At 50.9% G+C, this 20,835-nt stretch overlaps 1 protein-coding gene across 1 annotated transcript; it reads right to left on the bottom strand.

The window, feature by feature from the left end:
- Window positions 1-1,727: 1,727 nt before the first annotated feature.
- On the bottom strand, window positions 1,728-20,288 carry Mogat2 (monoacylglycerol O-acyltransferase 2). Its single transcript, XM_005323213.5, has 6 exons — window positions 20,031-20,288; window positions 13,811-13,989; window positions 5,955-6,159; window positions 5,456-5,630; window positions 4,636-4,835; window positions 1,728-3,248 (listed from the first exon to the last, which is right to left on the bottom strand). The coding sequence occupies exons 1-6, from the start codon at window positions 20,119-20,121 to the stop codon at window positions 3,094-3,096; spliced, it is 1,005 nt and encodes a 334-aa protein (XP_005323270.1). The 5' UTR covers window positions 20,122-20,288; the 3' UTR covers window positions 1,728-3,093.
- Between the last annotated feature and the right edge of the window lie 547 nt (window positions 20,289-20,835).

Raw genomic sequence — 20,835 nt, 5'->3', positions numbered from 1 at the left:
GACTTCTCTAGATTGAGATGCCTGCTGTGTTTGTCCTTCCAGGCCTCAGGGCAGCAACAGTGCCCCAACACCATGGCCCTGACTTATGTCACCATTCTCAGGAAATTCTTTCTTAATGACACCCTCCTCAAATTATCTTCTGGTTCTTGCTGACATGGGACTGGTACAAACCCTAGCCTAGCAGCCATGGGGAGCCACAGGACTTTGAGCAGAGAAACAATGTGGCTGACTTCTAACAGGGACTTAGACTCTTCAACTTCTGCCTGCAAATGTCCAACAGGTAACAGGATTTAAAAATTGGCCTGTAATTCCAGAGGCTCACATGTTCAAAGCCAGCCTCAGCAGCTTTGCAAGGCCCTGTCTCTAAATAAAATATATTTTAAAAAGAGCTGGGGAATGTGGCTCAGTGGTTAAATGTACTAGGGTTCAATTCCTGGTATTAAAAAAAAAAAAAGTTGGCATCTCTGCCTCCGTTTTGCATCGGTCTCCTTTGTTCAAAATTGCTTTGGATTCCAGAACAACAGGTCTAATTGATAAACATCTTGTGAGAAGTCAAACCACCTCCAGGCAACAGCAACTTTCTTATCTCTGACAAGGCCCCACCTGGTCAATCCTGAGGTAATGATCAACTAAAGCCCTTGTCTGTGTAATCTGAGCTCATGTCAGTACCTTGAAGACAGGGCTGAGACACTTGCTCTCACTTTGCTTTCCCTGAAGAGCCATGATTAAAGTTCCTTTCCTGCTTTTCACTGTTAACTTTTTCTGTTTCATTCTGGGACAAGTAACTGGATCTGATTTGTTGGGACCTCCGGGTTTTACCTCTGGCCTGGGACTCCAGTGCCAAGATTCGTGTTTTTGAAAGCCCACCATGGCTGTGCATGTGGTGGGTGGGGGACAGAGAGATGGAGACAGGGCAGAGAGGCAAGGTTGAGCTGGGGCTGTTGGCTTTATCAAGGCCAGACGGGGAATGGGAGAGAGACAGAGTTGGGGATGGGGGAGGAAACTTTTACATTTTTGGTCAATTGCAAAGATGGCCTGTAGAACCCTCTCTGTGTCCCTGCCTTTTGTACTGTGACATTGCAGCACCTCCCATCCTGAGGCGGAGCCTATTCCTTGCCCCTGGCCTCCTGCCTTGCTCCCACCAATGGACCAGTGGAAGCACTCTGCAAGTTGTGTGGCCCAGGGCTTGAGTCCTCGCAGCTGTGGCTGTCATTTTTTTGGAATCCAGCCACTCTCAAATCCTCAAAGACCAGTCAGGATAGAGACAGACGCATGCAAAGAGAGGCCCTGCTGTCTCAGCACCCTAGCTATCCCAGCTCCCTCTGACCCACTGGTTGAATGCAACATGGCGGCCCAAGAAAGACCTAAGAACCCCCCAAATTCTGCAAACCCACAGAATTGTGAGAAATAATGAAACCTTGCAGTCTTCAGGCAGTACGTTTGGAAGTGGTTCACAACCCAGCAGGAGGCCACTGTGTATCTCCTTTGAGACTCTTGCCCTTCCTTCCAGGCCTGGCTCATGGCCACTTTCTCCAAAGTTTTCCCTGGGCTGGAAGTCATCACTCCCTTCTGCTCCTTATTCCCAATACTATTGTGACCCATATGCCAAGTAGCATGGTACCAGGCCCCTTCATGAGACCCTGGAGTCACCTGACTGCTGCATGGCATGTACAGTGCATCATTCCATAAGGACATGGAGTGGCTCATTGACTTGGGAACTACAGCAATAGAGGGAGATGTAGTCTTTATTTGTCAGATGACAAATTTGAGGCTTGGATGTGATTTTTCTCAGGGTCTCTGAAAATAGATGGGACCAGATTGGAACCCCAAATTATACTTCTCCAAATGCCCGCCCCCAGGTTGCAGGGATCTGCTTTTGGAGGGAAGGGTCTGCTTCTTCGCTAGAGGGGAGGGGGCCTCATGCCTCCTGGCCATCCTCCTGATGCATGTCCCTGACCCAGGAATCCAGAATTCTCCTTGTCAGGACATCACTCTCCCCCAGATACATGCAGTCTAACACACCCCACACCTGGTTTTTGTTCTCTGAGTCAGCTGGCCATAGACATACTGTTTTCCCCTATTTCCTAAAAGAATAGGACCAGAGGTGATTAACTTAGGTGATGGGTCAGGAAAGAACATGGTCTTCTGTGGACCAGAGTAATCCAGGTCTTGGGAAGATGGGTCAGGGCCACAGGGCCACAGGGCCTAGCTGAGGGTCAAAAGCTTTGACCTGTATCCTTGATGAGGGTAGGTGCAGGGGCAGGCAGGAAAGAAAAAAAGGGGGGGGGGTAAAATAGAATGCTTTCGTTAATTGAACTGACATTTGTTGGGTCCCTCCTTTTGTGCCAAGGTCTGAAGTTACAAAGAATAAGCAAGAGGAGTCCTCCTGGAGTTCTCAAATTATGTGCTGTCAAAACCAAGACTCAAAGGTCATCTAATTCGGGGAAACTGAGGCTCAGAGGGTGGGGGAAGAGGCCTGCCCCCAATCACAGTCAGTCAGTGACAGTGGAATTCTCTTTGCCCACCTTCCAATAACCTCTGGCTGCCACAACACAGCTCAGAGGGTCCAGAAATTTGAAGGTGCATTGGGTGAGTGCAGGGACTCACTGCCCACCACCTTCTCTCCAGCTGGAGGAGGGAGGGACATCCAGAGTGTGATACAAGGGGGCAGGTAGGGGAAAGGGCTGGAGCTGGGAGCTTCTTTTGTGCTGTTACTCAAGCGTAGAGGAAGAAAAGGCTCGTTACTCTCTTTTTCCCTACATGCTCTTTTGTAATCTTTGAGTGACATTACAGGAGAGGACAGAGCCCCCAGGAGTCATTTTCTTCCAGTTCTCTCTCACGTTTCATAGATGAGCATCCAGAGGCCAAGGAGAGGGAGACTGGCAGAGCTTTGGCTGTAGGAGTGCAAATCACAGATTTCAGTCTGGTCTCCTCTTCCATGTTGCCAGCTGTGGTTGGACTTGTAGAAGTCTGGGGAAGCTCTGGAGATGTGTTCAAAACACATGCAGGATGCCTCCTCAGGTTCCAGCACTCTGGCTGAGCTCCCAAATGCTGGTTCGCCCTGGGAGCAACCTCCCTCCTGGCTGGAGGTGTTCAACAGAACTCCAAGTGTTGGTCAGCAGGGATGTTGAACTTGGACTTGTGGGCCTCAAAGAGGTTGCATAGCTCATTGATATAGCACTGGTGGAGCTGGTCCACCTCCTCCTCTGAGGGCCTCAGTATCTTCTGCACCTCGATGGGCTTTCCCACTGCAAGACACACAGGTGGCAGAGGAGCAGAGTGGGAACCACTGGGGTGGCAGAGGCCCTTGGAGCAGGTGCCCAGCCCCACTGTCATGCTGCAGGAAAGTGCCTTCAGCTACCCCTTCCAAACCCAACTTCAGGAAATGGATTCTAAGTGGTAGGGCAACTCTAACATTCTGATAAAATCTATCAACAGACAGGTGTCAACGTGCCAGGAAATGTGCTAGGTATTCTACATGTGTTCTTCCCTTTAACCCTATGGGAGCAAAACCTATCAATATTCCTATTTAACAGGTGAGGCATTGAGGCTCTGAGAAGTTAACTAACTTGTTCAAGGTCACATAGCTAGGAAGAGTCAGTACCAGGTTTTAAGTCCTGAGTGTGTGCTCTTCCCTTCCAGGCTATACGATTCCGAAAGCCCAGGATGCTACAGTCAGAAGTGCCGTATTGCTGGGACAAGGGTGGTTCGCAACCCAGGCAGCTTTTCTTCCCTTACTGTCCCACAAGCTGACCCGCACTTCACTCCTCATCACAGAGAAGAATCAGGAAGGCTATTAACTAGCCCTCTTCCTCTGGTTCTGTCTGGCTGAGAAAGCAGCTCCCCAACCCTCTCCTCTTGACAATAGCTCTGAAGGCAGCAAAAGTATTAAAACTCATGAAAATATTGCCACATGACACAGGAAGTTTCCAAATATAGGGATTTACCAAGTCTGTTTAACTAACAAATGATGGATGGAGATGAGATGAAGGGACCTCTCTACAGATTTTGTCAGAGGAACCTACTTGGAATACAAGAAGAAAACAAAAAGTGTCTGGATAGCTGAAAAGATGGTGTTAAGTCTCTGAATTAAATTTCAATTCCATTTCTTGCGGGAAGATACCTTACGCTCTAATTCAGAGCCTATTGATTTCTACTTTGCACACAATTTTAGCATACGCAGAGTGCCCTTCCCCGGTATCTACCTTTCCAAATAATCCTCACCAGATCCTCTGAGTCAGAATTAAACCCTCCTGATTCAAACTTCAACTTTGTTACTCAAAAGCAGTTATTTAACTTCTCCGGCCCTCAGTTTATCATCAGTGAAATATACAATAACCCTGCCTCAAAGGATGCTAGAATAATTTGAGCTGTTGTACAGAAGTCAGCTGCGTAGTGCCGGGCACACGGCAGGTGCTCAGCAGCCAGTAGTGACTGTTCTTTATGTCGGTGTCACAGCCCTTATCCCAGACTGCCTTATATTAGGGCCATCTGCCAATGTCTGTGCCTCCCAATCTAGAAGGTGAGCCCCATGAGGGAAGGGATGTACCTGGCCCACCTCCATGTCCTCTGGCATCACATAGCCCAGGTCCCTGTTCCTGTAACCTCCCTCTCGCAGACTGGATCTGGTCTTACCGATGGTGGTGATGGGCTGGCGGTAGGGCAGGAAACCAAAGCTGTACTGGAAGATGCCGCGGCCATGGAAGAGGGGGAGGGAGATGCCCATGATCTTCTGCAGCCGATTCTGGACTCGGCGCAAACAGGAGCCAGAAGAGTTCTGCACCTGGTCAAATAGGTTATTCTCCCCAAAGGAGAAGATCGGCACTAGAGCTGCCCTGGAGGGAAACAGAAGAGGTCTGTGGGAGGCTCCAGAAAAAAACAGGAGTGGAAAGTTCACTGGGCTTCTTGCAGGGACTCCATGACCAAGTTCAGGAGCAGAGGATCCAGCCTTGGGCTAGAAGTAGGAGGCTTGGATTGCCTCCTCGACCTGCCATGGCTCCCTCTCTGACCTCGGTTGCTCCGTGACGTGTGAACAGAGTGCTGCAGAGAGTCCTCCCAGACAGAAAACACCTGCATTCTCTCCTAGAAAACTCTCCCCATGCCAGTTGGCTCCTTTCCTCCCAGAAGCTTCCCCCAAGGTGGGAGAATGTCTCTTCCATATGCTCCTATCCCCATTCTTTCAGATCCCATAGGTCTCAGCTCTCCTGCCGGCGTTGGGGAAGATGTCCACTCCCACCTTGAACTATGTCCATCAGCCATCGAATTTCACTGGAAAAATGGAAACTCTTCCAGGAATTTGGGCATGAATCATTAAAAAGATAATCTTCATTGTGAATGAACTGAGAAGCTCTCTGCTAAAATAGAATCTGGTTAGTCTTTCTTGCCTCCCCACCAAAATATCATCCTTGCCAACTTCAGATTGAACTGAGTGCAGTCCCCAGAGCCCCATCCATACCCGTGTATCAGGGCCTGCCTGACAAAGCCCTTTCGATTCCGCAGTAACAGCGTGAAGGCCCCAGGCCTGGCATCCAGTGCCTCCTGGGAGCCCCCCACAATGATGGCCAGCAGGTTCCCGTTGCCCTTCTTGTTCAGAATGTAAGCAGCGCTCTCCTTATCTGACGTGACCAGCCCTGGGGAGAGAGGAGGATGGTCAGGTGTGTGGTGAGGGGACAGGGACTGTGAGGGGGGGTGTGCCCAAGAGAAAGACCACTAGCAGTGCCCACAGAGGCCTGGGATCCAGCTGGGAGTCCCCTGAGTCCTCTCCTTCTTCCCAACCTCCTCACTGGGCTCAGTGATCAGCACAGCACTGCAGGAAGTTCCTTTGGGTCTAGCCATCTTCTCCTCCTGTGCATGTTTTTAGAAGAAATACAGAGCTTTTGGAAGCCCTCCCTAAAGTCCCCCCACCAGAAACACCAATCTTATGTTCCTGAGCTACCTGGAGCAGGAAGACTCACCCCCAGACATGATGTAATCTCGGAAGAAGGGGGCCCGGAACCACAGGTTCAGCATCATCAGATGGGGGCGGATGCCCGGGAAGAGCGAGGAGAAGCCCGTGCTCTCAGTGCACAGGTTGATAAAGGCTCCGGCTGCCAGGACTCCATGGGGATGGAAGCCCGCAATGTAGTTCTTGGAGGGGTCCAGCTCAGCGGTCTTGACCAGCTGCGGGGACAGCACCCTGGTGAGTCAGAGCTGGACCTGTTATGGATCTTGACTCTGCCACTCTAGTGTGACCTTGGGTAAGTCGTTGCCCCTCTCTGATCCTTAAGTGCTTCATTCATAAGTCGGACAGCCCTGTGCTGTGGTGAGAGACCATTTCTGGTGATACCAAGGGGCTGGCTTTGGATAAACTGTTTCCTCAGGCTCCTCTTCTATAAAAGGGGAACATTTGGCTCTGCGCCTCTCCCTTGCCAGGCTGCTGACAAGCTGTGCTGTGAGGAGGGTTCCTAGAATTGCCAATCAGCCCACAGGATGTGATGTGAAGGAATCAAAGGGCCACACGGGGGCGCCACCACTCTGGAAAGCCCATGCTAACAGTACTGTGCACTTCAGACCTGGGGCTGAGTGTGCGCAAGCTGTAAGAGGCGTGGATTCCTGTCAGGTTGAAAGAGCATGCAGTTCCCTAGACTGGCTCTGTTCTGGATTGCCGCCCTGTACTGCACAAGTGTCTCACCCGGTGGCTCTCTCTCCTCTCCCCACCACCCTGCAGGCCAGTCCTTTGCTGCCCTTTGTTCTCTCCCCCTGCCAGGACAGAGACTTGCCTTGGTGGGGCCTGTGGCATGGAAGGTGTGCCAGGGTCCACCAGACACTGTCCATGGAGAGGGAGAAAGAACTGTTTGTCCTTAGTAGCTTCTTGATGAAATAGGGCGAGGACCAACGGGGCGGGACCTGAGCTAACAGAGGCTGTACTGGTCACCTGGATCTGCAGAGATTATTGCTGGAGGCCAAGGTTGTTAGCAATCTTGGCCTCACTCCACTGGGAACCCTGGAGCCCAACCTGGCTTTGGGAACCATTGCCATCAGGGTGGGGCCAGGCCTAGGGCAGGAGGCTCCCTGCCAGCCTGCAATTTGCACTCCCTGGGCCGGGGCAGCTCCTTTCGCTCAGACTCCGCTTTGCCAGGTAAGCGGTCTTCCTGTCACCAAGCTGAAAGGGTCAGGGATAATTCTCATTGCTGCCTTTGGGGCCACAGAAGCCCGGCTGCTTACCCTCAGAGCAGTCTGGAGACAGCACTGGATCCTGTCTGCCCAGTCCAGCCTGAATAGCTCTAGATTCTTCTAGCCTTGGCTTTGACAACACCCCCACCACCACCATCACCAAGATGGCCTCCCCAGACCAGGACAATCCTCTTCCCCTGGGAAGTAGGGGACTTAGTAGATATGGCAAGATAGAGACCCTGGTTTTTCTCACTGGGAAGGCACTTGCTCTAGAACCCATTGAAACATTTCCTTAGAAGTTCCCTTTAGCTAGTGGGAAGAAATTTTGTACCTCCATAAAGGCAATTTGACAATATCTATCAAAACCAAAAAACAAAAACCAAAACAAAACACAAACAAACAAAAACCCAGTGCAGTTGCACATGCCTATAACAAGCATCTCAGGAGACTCACGAGTTCAAAACCAGCCTCAGCAACTTTGAGAGGCCCTAAGCAACTCACTGAGACCCTGTCTCTAAATTTAAAAAGGGGGATGAGGGGCTAGGAATATGGCTCAGTGGTTGAGTGCCCCTGGATTCAATCCCTATACAAAAAAAATATATAAAAGAAAGCATTTGTGCATAGAGAAAAACCTTGCAAAGGTAGGGACCTGTGTCCAGGCGAGTAGGCCAGTATTTGCATGTGTATCTACATGTGTCCACGTGTGTGCACTGTGGAGCCATCATAGTCCCAATGAGGCCTAATCTGTACCTCCCTCAGACGTGGTCTCTACTTTATCTTTCTGTGCTAGCCCCTTCTACATGACTCCTGTCCCCAAGTCTACCTGGCCCTCACTGAAGATCATAGACCACTGTGTCCAAGGTGTGTCCCCAGTGCTGGTCTGGGACAAAGGAGATGCTCTGGAAAGTGTGGAAGGAAGGTGGGAATGAAGGAGCCAAGAAGATGAGACTGAGATATCCCACCTCAGAAGGAGGGGCCCTGACTCGAATCCTGTCCCACCAGGTCACCTGCATCCCACTAGCATGGAGTCAGGAGAACCCTGAGCAGGGAGTCAAGAGACTGGATTTTACCTCTGGCTCATGCCTGGGACCTTTGCCAGGCTCTGGCCCCCTCAGTGCCCCAGTTATCCTCTTCCACAGGACAATGATGACACTTTAGGTTTACTACAGGGTTCAGAGAGATAAATAAAGATAAATAAAGAGGAGGAGGCAGTTGGTGAAGAGCTGTGGTTTGTCTTGCTTCCTCCATTCTGTTGGGGGAATATTGATTGTGACTGAGCAAGATAGTGGGGGTCTGGGGATACCCTGGCTACACATGCCCTGAGGCTGGGTGTGGCACAGTGGGAAGTGGGTCTAGAAAAGGGCACAGCAGCTTCCTAAGCTTTGAAGTTTGCTATTTTTTTAGAGCGAGCAAGAGAGAATTTTTTAATATTTACTTTTTTTTCTTTTAGTTTTCGGTAGACACAGCATCTTTATTTTATTTTTATGTAGTGCTAAGGATCGAACCCAGTGCCCCGCACATGCCAGGCAAGCACACTACCACTTGAGCCACATCCCCAGCTCAACTATTTTTTATTGATTTCATTTATATATCATAATATTTATCCCATTAAAATATACAGTTCAATGCACTTTTTTTTTTTTTTTGGTACTGAGAATAGAACTCAGCAGTGTTCTACCACTGAGCTACATCCCCAGTGCCCCCTTTTAAAAACTTTTTAAAAATTTGAGGCAGGGCCTTGCTAAGTGTTCTAGACTGACCTCAAACTTGGTATCCTCCTGCCTCAGCCTCAGGAATAGCTAGGATTACAGATGTACACCACCACTCTCAACTCAATGCAATTTTATAAGATTGTGTAAGCATTACCACTACTTCCAGATCATTCTCAACACCCCAGAAAGAAACCCATACCCATTAGGAGTCATTTTCCCTCACCCCAGGGCCCTAGCACTGCTAATCTGCTCTCTACCTCTCTGAGTTTACCTGTTTGGGACACCTCATACAGATGGAATCTTACAACAGGTGGACTTTGAACTTGGCTTCTTTCTCTTGGTGTCATGTTTTCTAGGTCTATCCATGTTGTAGCATGTATCAGAACTCCTTTCACATTTGACTGGATGACATTCCATTGCATGGCTAGAGCACATGTTTGTCCATTTGTCAGTTGATGGACAGTTGAGTTTCTACCCTTTGAAGCCAACCCCAGTAAAAGTGAACTCTCACTAAGCACCTTAGTGAGACCCTGTCTCTGAATAAAATACAAAAGAGGGCTGGGGTGCCCTTGAGTTCAATCCCAGGAACAACAACAACAACAACAACAACAACAAAAAGCAAGCACCCGTGCTGCTGGCTTGTTTAACACCCACTAAGACCACAGGAAGGCTGGCTGTGGTATGATAGCCCTACTTCTCAGTTAAGCAAGCTGAGAGGCTTGCTGAGGGGTTAAGTGACCTGCACAAAGCCACACAGGTGACTGGGATCTGAATTCTGCCATCTATACAGAGAACACAAAGAGGCAGGAAACCTTTATTCCAGACCCAGGGAGACAACTGGCACTGAGGACTGACTTTGGAACTATCTGGTCAAACTTGGTAGAGTCGACCATGGGGCTACTCAGGCTAGGCAAGCTGGCTCATGACTGGTTTGGGATTTTCAAGACTCCAGCCTCACTCTCCTGGGAGAGGTGTTTCCTGCATCGGTAGCCCACCTCTCACTCCTCTAGGGCCCCAGAGGGAAGAGCCTGTTCAGGGCCTACTTATGTACCCACATTATTTGGCATCAGCAGGGTGGGGGACACTCCAATAAGGCACCAGAACAAGTGGTACAGCTCATGCCTGCCGGACTGGAATGACAAAGGGGAAGCAGGTAAGGGCTCAGAGTGCAAGTACTTGCAGGCTACAGAAAAAATAGGTTTTTTTCTAAGTAAGAGGTAGTGTGGAGGATGAACTCCAGGGGGCGCCAGAGAACATGGAACCTAGACAAAAAGATAGCTGTGGTCAGGACTGTGGGTAGAGGGGAGGAGGGAAGAGTCAGAACAGGAGTGTAGGACCCAGACCCCATGCTCTAGATCAGTGGTTCTCAGCTAAGGTGAGTTTGCCACCTCCTGCTCTCTTGATGTGGACATCTGGTAATGTCTGCAGACAGATTGGGTTTTACCACTGGGAGAGGGTAGTACTTCTGGCATTGAGTGGGTAGATGCCAGGGATAGGAACAGTCTCCCCCCCCCCACACACACAAATTATCCAATCCAAATGTTGATGCTGTTGGGGTTCAGCAAGCCTCCCAGAGATCTACCTGGCTGGGAGCAGAAGGGGACAGTGTAGGAGACCCAGTTCCCTGCAGGGCAGCCCTAGGGCTGGGGAACATCTATGCCCCATGCTAGTTCCCCTTGCCCTGGACTCCTGGGAGAACACTGGAGCCAGACCCAGCTTCCCTTGAAGAAACACCTCCTTACAGGCATCTCAGTGAAGCCAGAGTTCAAAAAGACAGTCAATATTAATAATAAATAATCAGGTCCGATCGGGAAGGTGGGGTCTGGTTGGAAAATAAATCAAATGTTGTCCTTTCCCCCTCCCCCTTCTCCTGTAAGCTAGAGTTCCTGTTATGTGAAAGCCCCACTGTCTCAGGTGAACAGACCCCAGTGTACCAAGATGTGGCAGACAGGAAGGAGAGGCCACTAAGTCCCTAGTAATGCCTGGTGGGCTACAGGGGAACTAAGGGCTTGTCCCAGGTATGGGTATGGGTGGGGAGTTGTCCTACACTGTCCCCAGCCTGGTTCGGATCATGACCAGCAAGCACATTGTGGGCAGTATTTCATGACCCTAGGTCATAGCCCTGGCCACAGAACTTGGTCCCTCCCAAGGCCTTGGCCTGCCTAGACTATTTACTCTGGGTGATGAAACATTCACAGTGGGGGACACCCAGCTCCTGGGCCAGTCTTGGCATGAGGTGGGGACAGCTACATGTATGGCCTGACTCCTACATGAATGGCCTGACTCTCCTGCAGAAAGCTAACAGGATGACTTCGGAAAGCTTCAAGGCCAAGGCACAGTTTTCTAATTTTGCCTGAAAGTTCATCACTAGAGGCTAGTTCATAAAGACACAGGGAGAACTGACAGAAGTTGAGAAATCATGGAAGGACCTCACATTCCACAAGAGAGTGAGGAGGCTTGTGAATGAAGGGAGAGCTCAGTAAAGCCAGGACAGCCTGCCTTTTGCTCACTCCAGGGTCTCTGCAGGGCCTTGCTGCCCAGGTGTGCAGAAAGAAGGGGGAGTCTGCAGCTCCCAGCCTAGGAGCCACAAAACAGAAACGAACAGCATCTCTCCCTCTGCTGGCCACTCATGGTACTGCAGCAAAGGGCCTTCAGTATGCAACAAGCCTGAAAAACTGTGCACATAGAATTTCTGCAAATCAAGTCCATCCAGTGCTGATAGTAGTGAGGTTGAGAAACCCTCCTTGAGAGCCACCAAGGAGGGAAGGAGCAAGAAAGGCAGTGGAGCTGCCTCAGCATCGCCTCTGCCAACCTGCAGCAGGAAGTACGCCAGGGACAGAGCAGCTGGACGCTGTCCTTTGGAGGCCAGTAGGCTGTCAGAAGACATTCCCCAGAGAACTTCCGGTTTTCCAGTTCTGCAGGGTGGCCTCTAAGGCCTCTGCAGTGACCCGAGCTCCTCTCCAGCCTCCCCACAGGTGTACTCTGCTTTATTCTCCTGGAACCCCAGGCTGCTGCTCACAACCCTGAGTCTGTGCTTGCACCACCCCTTTGTAGGTGGCCTTTCTTTTCCTGGTGTGTGAGGATCCAGCACACATGGACGAGAGGCCAGGGTCAGGACCTGCAAAGCTCAACTACGGGCTAGAACCTGCTGCAGGTGACCAGATGTCACCTATACCTCCCCAGGCTACAGGTCACACTTCCCCAGGAGAGCTCTGAATTTCCTGGTTCAAAAGAAGGAGCCTGGGACTAGAGAAGGGAGTTCAGAACCTCAGAGCTCAGAAGTCCTGGGGAAGGGATGGGGATTCCGCCACAAAATACCCATGGCTGCTCTCCAGACCCCACAAGCCTTGCTTGTCTTTGCTGACAAGATCCTGGAAGGGGGCCCTGCAGAGAAAACACATCTAAGGGGTGGAGAAGATTGCCTCCCACCCGAGTCTGCTAGCCCACATGTTCTGCCCTTTGACTCCAGTGGCCCTCATGGGCATGGCAGCCTCTGCCAGCCCACTTCAGCTCAGCCCTACCCACACAGGCCCTGCTCCCTGTTGTAGCCCAGCCCTTTCTAGCTCCAGGGGACCTCAGGAATCTCAGAGGGAAAAAAGGCAGGATCCCTGACTTTGAGTTCCCACGACTTCAGCAAGCTATTCAGCCTTGCAGGCCTATTTCCTCCACCTCCCCTCTTTTGCTACCTGGAGATCTAATTCCTGGCGGGGCAGGAAGTGGTGGGGCTCCTGGATGGGATGGAGAAGCCAGGCAGGTATGAAGGTCAGAGCCCCAGGGCTCTAGGTTCTGAGTCCCTTGGACCATGCCCAGGTCTCCTCAGAATCCCGCTGAGTCTTGAGGTTCTGAGAACCTATGAGAGCTGGCCTGCCTGGTCTCATGGAATCCACAAGGCCCAGTATGTGACATCATCTCCATTTTACATAGGCAGAGAGTGAGGCTCTGAGAAAATGTATAACTCACCCAATGTCACACATCTGCTATGTGGCAGACCTGGGATTAGAATCTAGTCCAACCAACTCTAAAGACCACACTCCACACCTGCCTTCTCTCCTGTTTTCAGGCCAATTAGCCCTGCCTACCCTTCTGTGTCCCCACTGCCTTCCTCCATTCTATCCCATCTGTTCAATAAACCGTCTCTGCCTGGCTGCGTAGACCACAAGTTTAGTTTTTCTGGGCTCAGTTGAAGGAACCTACAGGTCTTTTCAGATCCAGAGATCTGGTCTACTCAGGGCCAATCTTCAAGTCCAGGGCCAAGTGTTCACAATCACTGTGAGGTGTCATGAACCAGAGAGAGAGAGAGAGAGAGAGAGAGGAGACATGAAGGCACTCAGAGCAGGAAGATCAGTTGGCTTACTGGATCCATGGGAAACCAAGGCTCAGAGTGGGACAAGGCCTTGTCCAAGGACACACAGCTTGGCAGAAGTAGGAGCAGGTTAGAACCTGAGGACCGTTCAGAGCTCTCTTCCTGATACCCTTCCTTATCCATACCAATGCAAAGCTTTAAAATTCGTTGACAACTGACTGACCGACCTTGGTCACACCGGTGTCCTTCTCTGGTTGGCAGAGTGTGACTGTAGGGCTAGCTGGTCTCTTAAGACCCATAGTTTGTTAACTTTATTTTAAACTGGGCTGCTGATGGGATTGCTCCCTGAAGGTCCACATGAGGGACACAGTACATGTCCCATAGAGCTCCTTCAAGTCCTGTATGTTCATCAACCTCACGCTGGCCCCACGTCCCTGTAAATGGAAAGCCACAGCTAGAGAGGAGCTGGTCTCTTCTCCACGTCTCTGGGTGGCGGGGGACCCAGGCCTGGGCCTTCCGGTCCAGCATCCTGAACAACGCACACGGGGCTGCACTGCCCCCACAGAGACGTGAGGCACTGGGGCCCTGACCCCACTCAGCCAGCTTCTCCCCCCATCCCCCCCAAAGCAGCCCCAGGACTCACCGAGACGGGGAAATAGTCCTTCATGTGCTTCCATATGACCCAGCGCCTGAAGGTCTGGATGGGCCTGCCGCCCCGCCACGGCTTGTCCCAGTCCAGGTACCACCAGGTGGCATACAGGATGGAGAGGAGCCAGAACCTTGTGAAGAGGAGGCCTATGAAGATGACCACGCAGACCTGGGCTGAGAAGGAAGGAAGGCAGGTGAGACACCCAGGCTGAGCCCTGCTGCCCCAGGCGGCCTGACCCCTGCCATCTCCCTGGTGCTCAAAAAATGGGAGCCGCTGATTGCAACAAGGGTTCTAGTTTCTATGTTTGAGGATCCCATGGGAAAAGAAGACTCCTTTCTACCCATTCCCCCTTCTGTTCACCCTCTGCTTCATCTTTCCAAAGGTAAGTGTGTCAGGGTCCCTCGCTTCTCTTATGAAAAGAGCCCTCCTGTGGCTTCCGCACAACTTCAGGGCACAGCCCAAGCAGCTCAGCCTGGCATCAGGCTCCCAGGAGCTGGCCCCGTCTCCTCCTGCTCCTCCCTCCCCTCTCCCAATATGCAGTCCCAACGCTTGCTCTTCCTCAACCCTCCAAGCTCCATTGACCTCGCCTCCAAAGCCCTTGGCGAGGAGTGGGGAGGCAGGAAGAGGCCAACCCCTGACCGCCCTGTGCGTACAGCAGGGCCAGGACCAGGCCCAGCGTGGAAACCCCTCTGATGTGCAATTCCCCATCCCGGCTGCAGGCTAAACCTGGCTTCACCTCAGGGTCAGGAGGTCTTTAGGACCACCCCTCATCTGAGGCCAATGAAGCATCATTCCCAGAGAATACCACTCCCTCTGCATTCCATTTTCTCCACACACTCATCTCCTCCTCTTTCTTCCCTCTGGCAGGGCTCGAGTTGGAACTCTGAGTCTCATGCACACCAGGCCAGTGCTCTGCCACTGAGCCTCAGCCTCAGTCCCTACACTCGTGTTCTTAAAGGAGGCCAGCTTCTGGTTGTGGAACTCCTCTTGGAAGTAGGGTGGACTGGGCCTGCCCATCCTGCCAGACTTCCTGGAGGAAGGGACTCTTGAGCCAGTTTGAACAGTAGGAGAAGTTTGGTAGCCAGCAGCTACAGACAACAAATATTCACTCTGCATGGAGCACCTACAAAGTGCCAGGTGCTGGGGTCCAGCTGTGAGCAATGGATGACTTCTGGCCGTCAGAAAGCTGACTTTCTAGAGTTGTGTTTGGGGCACTTTGAATACGTGTTTTCCTTTAAATTTTTTTGCTCTAGTTACACACATGACATGAATTACCATCTGATCAATTCAGTGGCATTAAGGACCTTCATACCCTGTGCAGCCAGTTCCACTATCAATCACAGAACTTATTTATCATCCTAGTAGACACTCCCACTGCCCCTCCCTCCAGACCCAAGCCAGCCTTCTATTCTCTGAAATGTTGACTACGCTGGGTACTTCACATAAGTAAGATCCTACAGCGTTTGGCTTTTGTGACTGGCTTATTTTATTGGGCGTAATGTTTGCAGTTCATTCAAGTTGTGGATGTGTCTGAATCTCCTTTCTTTTTAAGGCTGAATAATATTCTATTTTGCTTATTCATTTATCTGTTCATGGACATAGGGTTGCTTCCACATTTGCTCTTTGTTTTCAAACACTATTGAATAATTCGCTACCGGAGTGGTGGCACATGTGTGTAATCCCAGGAGGACCTTGAGTTCAAGGTCAGCCTCAGCAATTTAGAGAGGCCTTAAGTGACTCGGTGAGACCCAGTCTCTAAATAAAATACAAAATAGGGCTGGGGATGTGGCTCAATGGTAGAGTGCCCCTGAATTCAAAAAAGAAAGGAGATTGACTTAAATTGTTTTTAATTTTTACATTAAAAAATATTTACTATAAAAGTAAAAATAATTTTAAACTCCCAGCTAGGATTCTTCCCTTGGGCAAAACCAAAAGTCTGTTCATGAGCTTCTTTTAAGAAAAGGAGCTCTGGAAAATAAAGGTGAATTGTTAATAGTGTCTACCTGGAGGCAAGAGTATGGGAAGTCTTTGGGCAGGGTGTGGGTGGGGTGCTGGGGACTGAACTCAAGGGCCCTCTACTTAGATCCTCCTAGCCTCCGAGTCGCTGGGATTACAGACGTGCGCCTCCATGACTGGCTGGAAGTCTTTTACTTTAAGGGCCCATGCTTTGTTTGAATGTGTTACAGTAATATGTGTTATTTTTGAAGTCAGGAGGAAAAAAGGAAAAGTTAGAAGAAAACAGAATGACTCCCACCACTGCATTATGCCTCGACCTTGGGCTCACCCTTTAACCCCTGTTAGGAAGCAAACCCAGTCTGTGGGTCTTTTCAGTAATTTAGGAAGGAAGACACCACCTTCTTTTACATAATCCTCATGACCTGAGGGGGAAACACTTAAAATGCCCACTTTAAGGCCTGGATGGACAGTGGTCCACTTTATGTTTTGAGTATAGCCCTTGCTGCTCTGCCATGTGACTTTTTTTTTGGCGGGGGAGTGGGTACCAGGGATTGAACTCAGGGGCACTTGACCACTGAGCCACATCCCCAGCCCTATTTTGTATTTTATTTAGAGACAGGGTCTCCCTGAGTTGCTTAGCGTCTTGCCATTGCTGAGGTTGGTTTTGAACTCATGATCCTCTTGTCTCAGCCTCCGAGCCACTGGGATTACAGGCGTGCACAACTGCGCCTGGCCCGATGGATTTATTTTGAAAATGACCTGTTTCTTCCTCTCCCTTTCTGCCTGCTCTTCCCTAACTGCTCCCCCTCCCTAATCTCAGGGAAACAGGATTACCTTTCTTCCCCATCCTAGGCAGAGTTATCTGTCCTTGAGCACATACCACTGAAACAAGTAACTCAGAGTTGGGGGTGACACCAGAAATGACTATCTCCCAAACGAACAAGTGAATGACAACTCCAAAAAGAAATGTGGAATGTGACCTTTGATACACCTCTTTAAGAGCCCCCTGTTCCTCTGATGGGCAGAATCACAGCCTCTGGGACAGGAGTCTCCTGTGCTTCTCCTTTGCTAGCAATGCAATAATAAAACTTCTTTTTTTCTCAAAACTATGTCCTTGTTATTGGATTGGCATCGGGGACAAGAACAGAGCTTTCAGTACCACAGAGAGGATCTATAAATTGGCTAAGGTCACACAGCATACTAATAAGGGGGGACCTGGGATTCAGTCCTGCTGCTTGGACCAGATCATGCTCCCAGCATTCCTCATTCACTCAACAGATGTTCTGGACTTGGACTCTTCAAGGAGCTGTAGCCATAGCCAAGAACAGCACAGGCTGTGAAGAAACACCTTCCTTTCCCATGTAAGAGGTGGGAGTTGTGGAGGAGAGGAAAGGACACAGCCAGCAAACAAGTCACCCAAGAACGCATTTGACTTGGGGCTCTGAGCCTTTGGTGAGTGGTCCTAGTTGACTTTTCCAGCCACTTCTGTGCCATTTTGCAAAATGTGTCCGTGACCTCCAGCATGAACTGTGTGCAAGGTCCCTTATTCCTCCTCCGCTCTGCACAGGGGGCTCCCTGCCTGGGGGACTTGATTTTCCTACCAGTCTTTGAAACCTTAGTGTTCTTTAAAACCTCAGCTTGGGAGAGTGAGGCAGGAGGATTGTAAATTCAAAGGCAGCCTCAGCAACTTAGCAAGACCCTGACTCTAAGTTAAAAATAAATAAATAAATAAAAAGGGCTGGGGGCATGGCTCGGTGGTTAAGCACCCCTGGATTCAAGTCCTGGTACCAAACAAACAAAAAATAGTGGCTGCCTGAAGTGCTACCTCTGCTTGTCACCACCCCTGCCACTCTGTTCCCTCTGTTAGATCTGTTTGAGGTGATTAAGCCACCCACCCATGCGCGCCAAAGAACCACCAATCAGGCGCCCACAGAACTGCCTGTCAATCAGCAGGGTCTCCTGGCCAATTCTGGATCTTAGCCAGCTAACCGCAACCAACCCCAGTAGGACAAAGGACTCTAAAAACCCCTTTTCCTGTCCCAAGCCCTCCCTTCCTGCCCTAAGCTCAATAAAAATTCCAGCCCCATACACTTCTCCTTGGCCCTACTCTGCTGGTCTGAGGGTCCCGCCAGGGAGCAAAATCTCAATAAAGCCTCATTCAGAGCCTTTTAAAATCTGCCTCCTGTTGGTCGCTGCTGCCTGACCTTACACTCTCATCCCCCTGCTCACAGGTGACTTCTTGGCTCCAGGTTCCACAGCCCCTCAAGGACAGTGACATTCAGGACTGAACTCCTAATCTCTCAAGCCTGCTCCTGAGTGCCCAAGTTCAGTGACGACAGCCAGCCAAATGTGGGTGAGACTGGGCATCAACTTGGCCTTCTCCCTCCACCCATCCATTCCTTCTGCTCCTGCCCAGGACCCATCTCCTGAAAATCTCCTGACCCCAAACCTTCTCTCCACCCACTGCCACCCTTTTCAGACTTTTTCTTAAGGGTTCAGATGGCAAATATTTCAGACTTTGCAGTTTAAGGGGCAAATTGGAGGATATTATGCATGTACTTAAGCAGCTATTTTTAAATGTAGCCTTTAAAAAATATAAAAACCATTCTGAACCCTTGGACTGAACAAAACCAGGGCGCTGGATGTGGCCCATGGGCCCTAATTTGGTGACTTCTGATCTAGACAGAATGCTCCTGCTTTTGGTCCCTTCCCCACACCCTCAGCACAGCAGACACATCGACGGCAGGCACAGGGACCTTTAACACCCAGGCTGGACCTTGTCACTCCACTACCTGAAACTTCCTCAGCTCTCCTTTGCCCTCAGGTTAAGGGATAAGACAAAACCTCCTGCTCTTGGCACAAATGAGCCCAGATCCTTTTTTTTCAGCTGTCCTCCCTCTGGCCCTCCAGGCCCAGGGCTGCTTTGACCCCTACGCTGCTCCTGACCTTCCAGGTTCCTGTGATAGTGAAGGAGCCAGGCAGGGCCACAGGGCTGCAGGGTGGGGTGGGCATGGCCAGCTGGAAACACTCTTGCCCTAAAAGATAACAGGAGGCAGGCTGGGCATGGTGACCCTCGTCTTCTGTGATCTGTTGGCTACAGTCACCTGGCACTGGGTCCCCAGAGCCCTTGGACTTGACAGCTTAGGCCTCCCTCCTTCTGCTCTCTTACTGACTGTGGCTCCCACCTCCTCCCACCCCAGCCCCTCTCCCCTCTTCTACCTCCTTAGCCCTTTCTCTGGCAGGAGGAGCCCAGGACTCTGGCTCTGCAGCCTGGGCCTGTAAGGCACTTTCTCTGCTCATCTACGCAGTGGAAATAACCAAGTCTGTGTAACATGTTTATCAACCCTTAGGGCAGAAACCCATGTCAATTAGAAAGGATGCTAACGTAGGGTCCAGGAGAGCCTGCCGTGCTGGGAATAAGTTCTTTGGCTGTGAAACCATAAAGAAATTCTGAGGAAGTGTGGGGTGGGCACATATATTGTGTGTTAAAAGGCCACTGACCACAATGTGTCGACATTTTAGCAACCAGGAGAGAGCACAGGCTGAACCCTAGACCCAGGGGGAACAGTTCTTCCCTAGTCCGGTGCCAGCAGATGAAATGAAGAAACCCATTCATTCACTTCCACCTCCCAACACTGCCCCAAACCCTCCTTTTTTTTTTTTTTTTTGTACTGGGGATTGAACCCAGAGGTGCTTAATCACTGAGCCACATCCCCAACCCTTTTATATTTTATTTAGAGACAGGGTTTCCCCGAGTTGCTTAGGGCCTCACTAAACTGCCAAGGCTGGCTTTGAACTCATGATCCTCCTGCCTCAGCCTCCCGAGCTGCTGAGATTACAGGTGTGTGCCGTGGCATATGGCCCAAACCCTCCTTGAAAACATTCCCTTCAGCAGAGCTGGAGTCTGGGCCACACGTTGCTGCAGATGACAAAATCGAGTCCCGGAGAACCTAGTTCCTGGTTCCCCTCTCCTTCCTTACCCCAGTTCCCACTCACCCCTTCAGAAAGGAAAGAGCAGTCTGGAACTTTCCTAGCATCAACTCGATGCTTCCCACACCCTCAGCAGCCTGCAGCAGGATCTCCTTGTGTCAAGGGGGAACACTTGGCCAAAAAACTGCTCAAAGCCACAGGCAACCCCACTCCACGGCCCAGTCTCTCTGGGCAGGGCTCCGAGGCCTCCAAGAACCTCCCAGGACCAACATTCTAGGTGCAGCTGGGTGGCTGCTCCTGGTCTCCCATCTCACCCAGCCCCACTTACCCAGGGCCAAGAAGGAGAAGACCCACTGTAGGACCGCCAGAGTCTGCAGCCTGCGCTCCCAAGGCACGGACAAGGGAGCAAACTCCACCATGCTGGCCTGGCTCCCAAGGCCTCTCCACACTGCTGTGGCGAGGTGTGTACAAACCTGTGGACAGGGTGCCGTGCTCAGCCCAGCCCAGCCCAGCGCCAAGGCCTCTGTCCCGCCCAGGCAGGGACAGTTTCCTAGAAGGAACCTTTGAATTCATCTGCTGGGGCCTGGCTGAAGGAAGTTGTACAACTCTTATCACCGCCTTAGGCAAGGCCTTATCTGACAGGCCACCTCTGTGACTGGTTGAATCTTGCTCTTCCTGCCACTTGGCCCGTGAAGTCCCAAGTGTCATGTCATCCCCTCCCCTTCCTCCTGGTCAGTGCTTAGTTCCATCTCTCCATCTCCCCTTTCTTGCCGTGTCCATCCTCCCCCTCCAAGAACTTCTGCAATAGTTCCCATCGGAAGGCCCCGACCCCACCACCTCCTGCGCCACTTCTCTGCTCACCCAGAAAGCAAAACTCTTAGAATGGCTGTGCTCCCTGCTTGCCACCTTCACCTCCCATCTGTCTCCTCCTACTCCACATTTTAGAGACCAACATTCCACAAAACTGCCCTTGACCTCCACGTTGCCCAGACCTCATCCTGGCCTAGGAACAGCCTTGGACATGGCTGATGTTCCTTCTTCCTGCACACCACTTGGCCTAGGGACACCACGCTCTCCTGGTTTTCTTCGTAGCTCGCTGTCTGCTATCTTCTGGTGTCCTTGTGGCTGTCATC

The sequence above is a fragment of the Ictidomys tridecemlineatus genome, chromosome 4 (assembly GCF_052094955.1).
Source record: "Ictidomys tridecemlineatus isolate mIctTri1 chromosome 4, mIctTri1.hap1, whole genome shotgun sequence".
Lineage (NCBI taxonomy): Eukaryota > Metazoa > Chordata > Mammalia > Rodentia > Sciuridae > Ictidomys > Ictidomys tridecemlineatus.
Note: the sequence above shows the minus strand (reverse complement) of the source record. Positions and strands in the feature narration are given on the sequence as shown.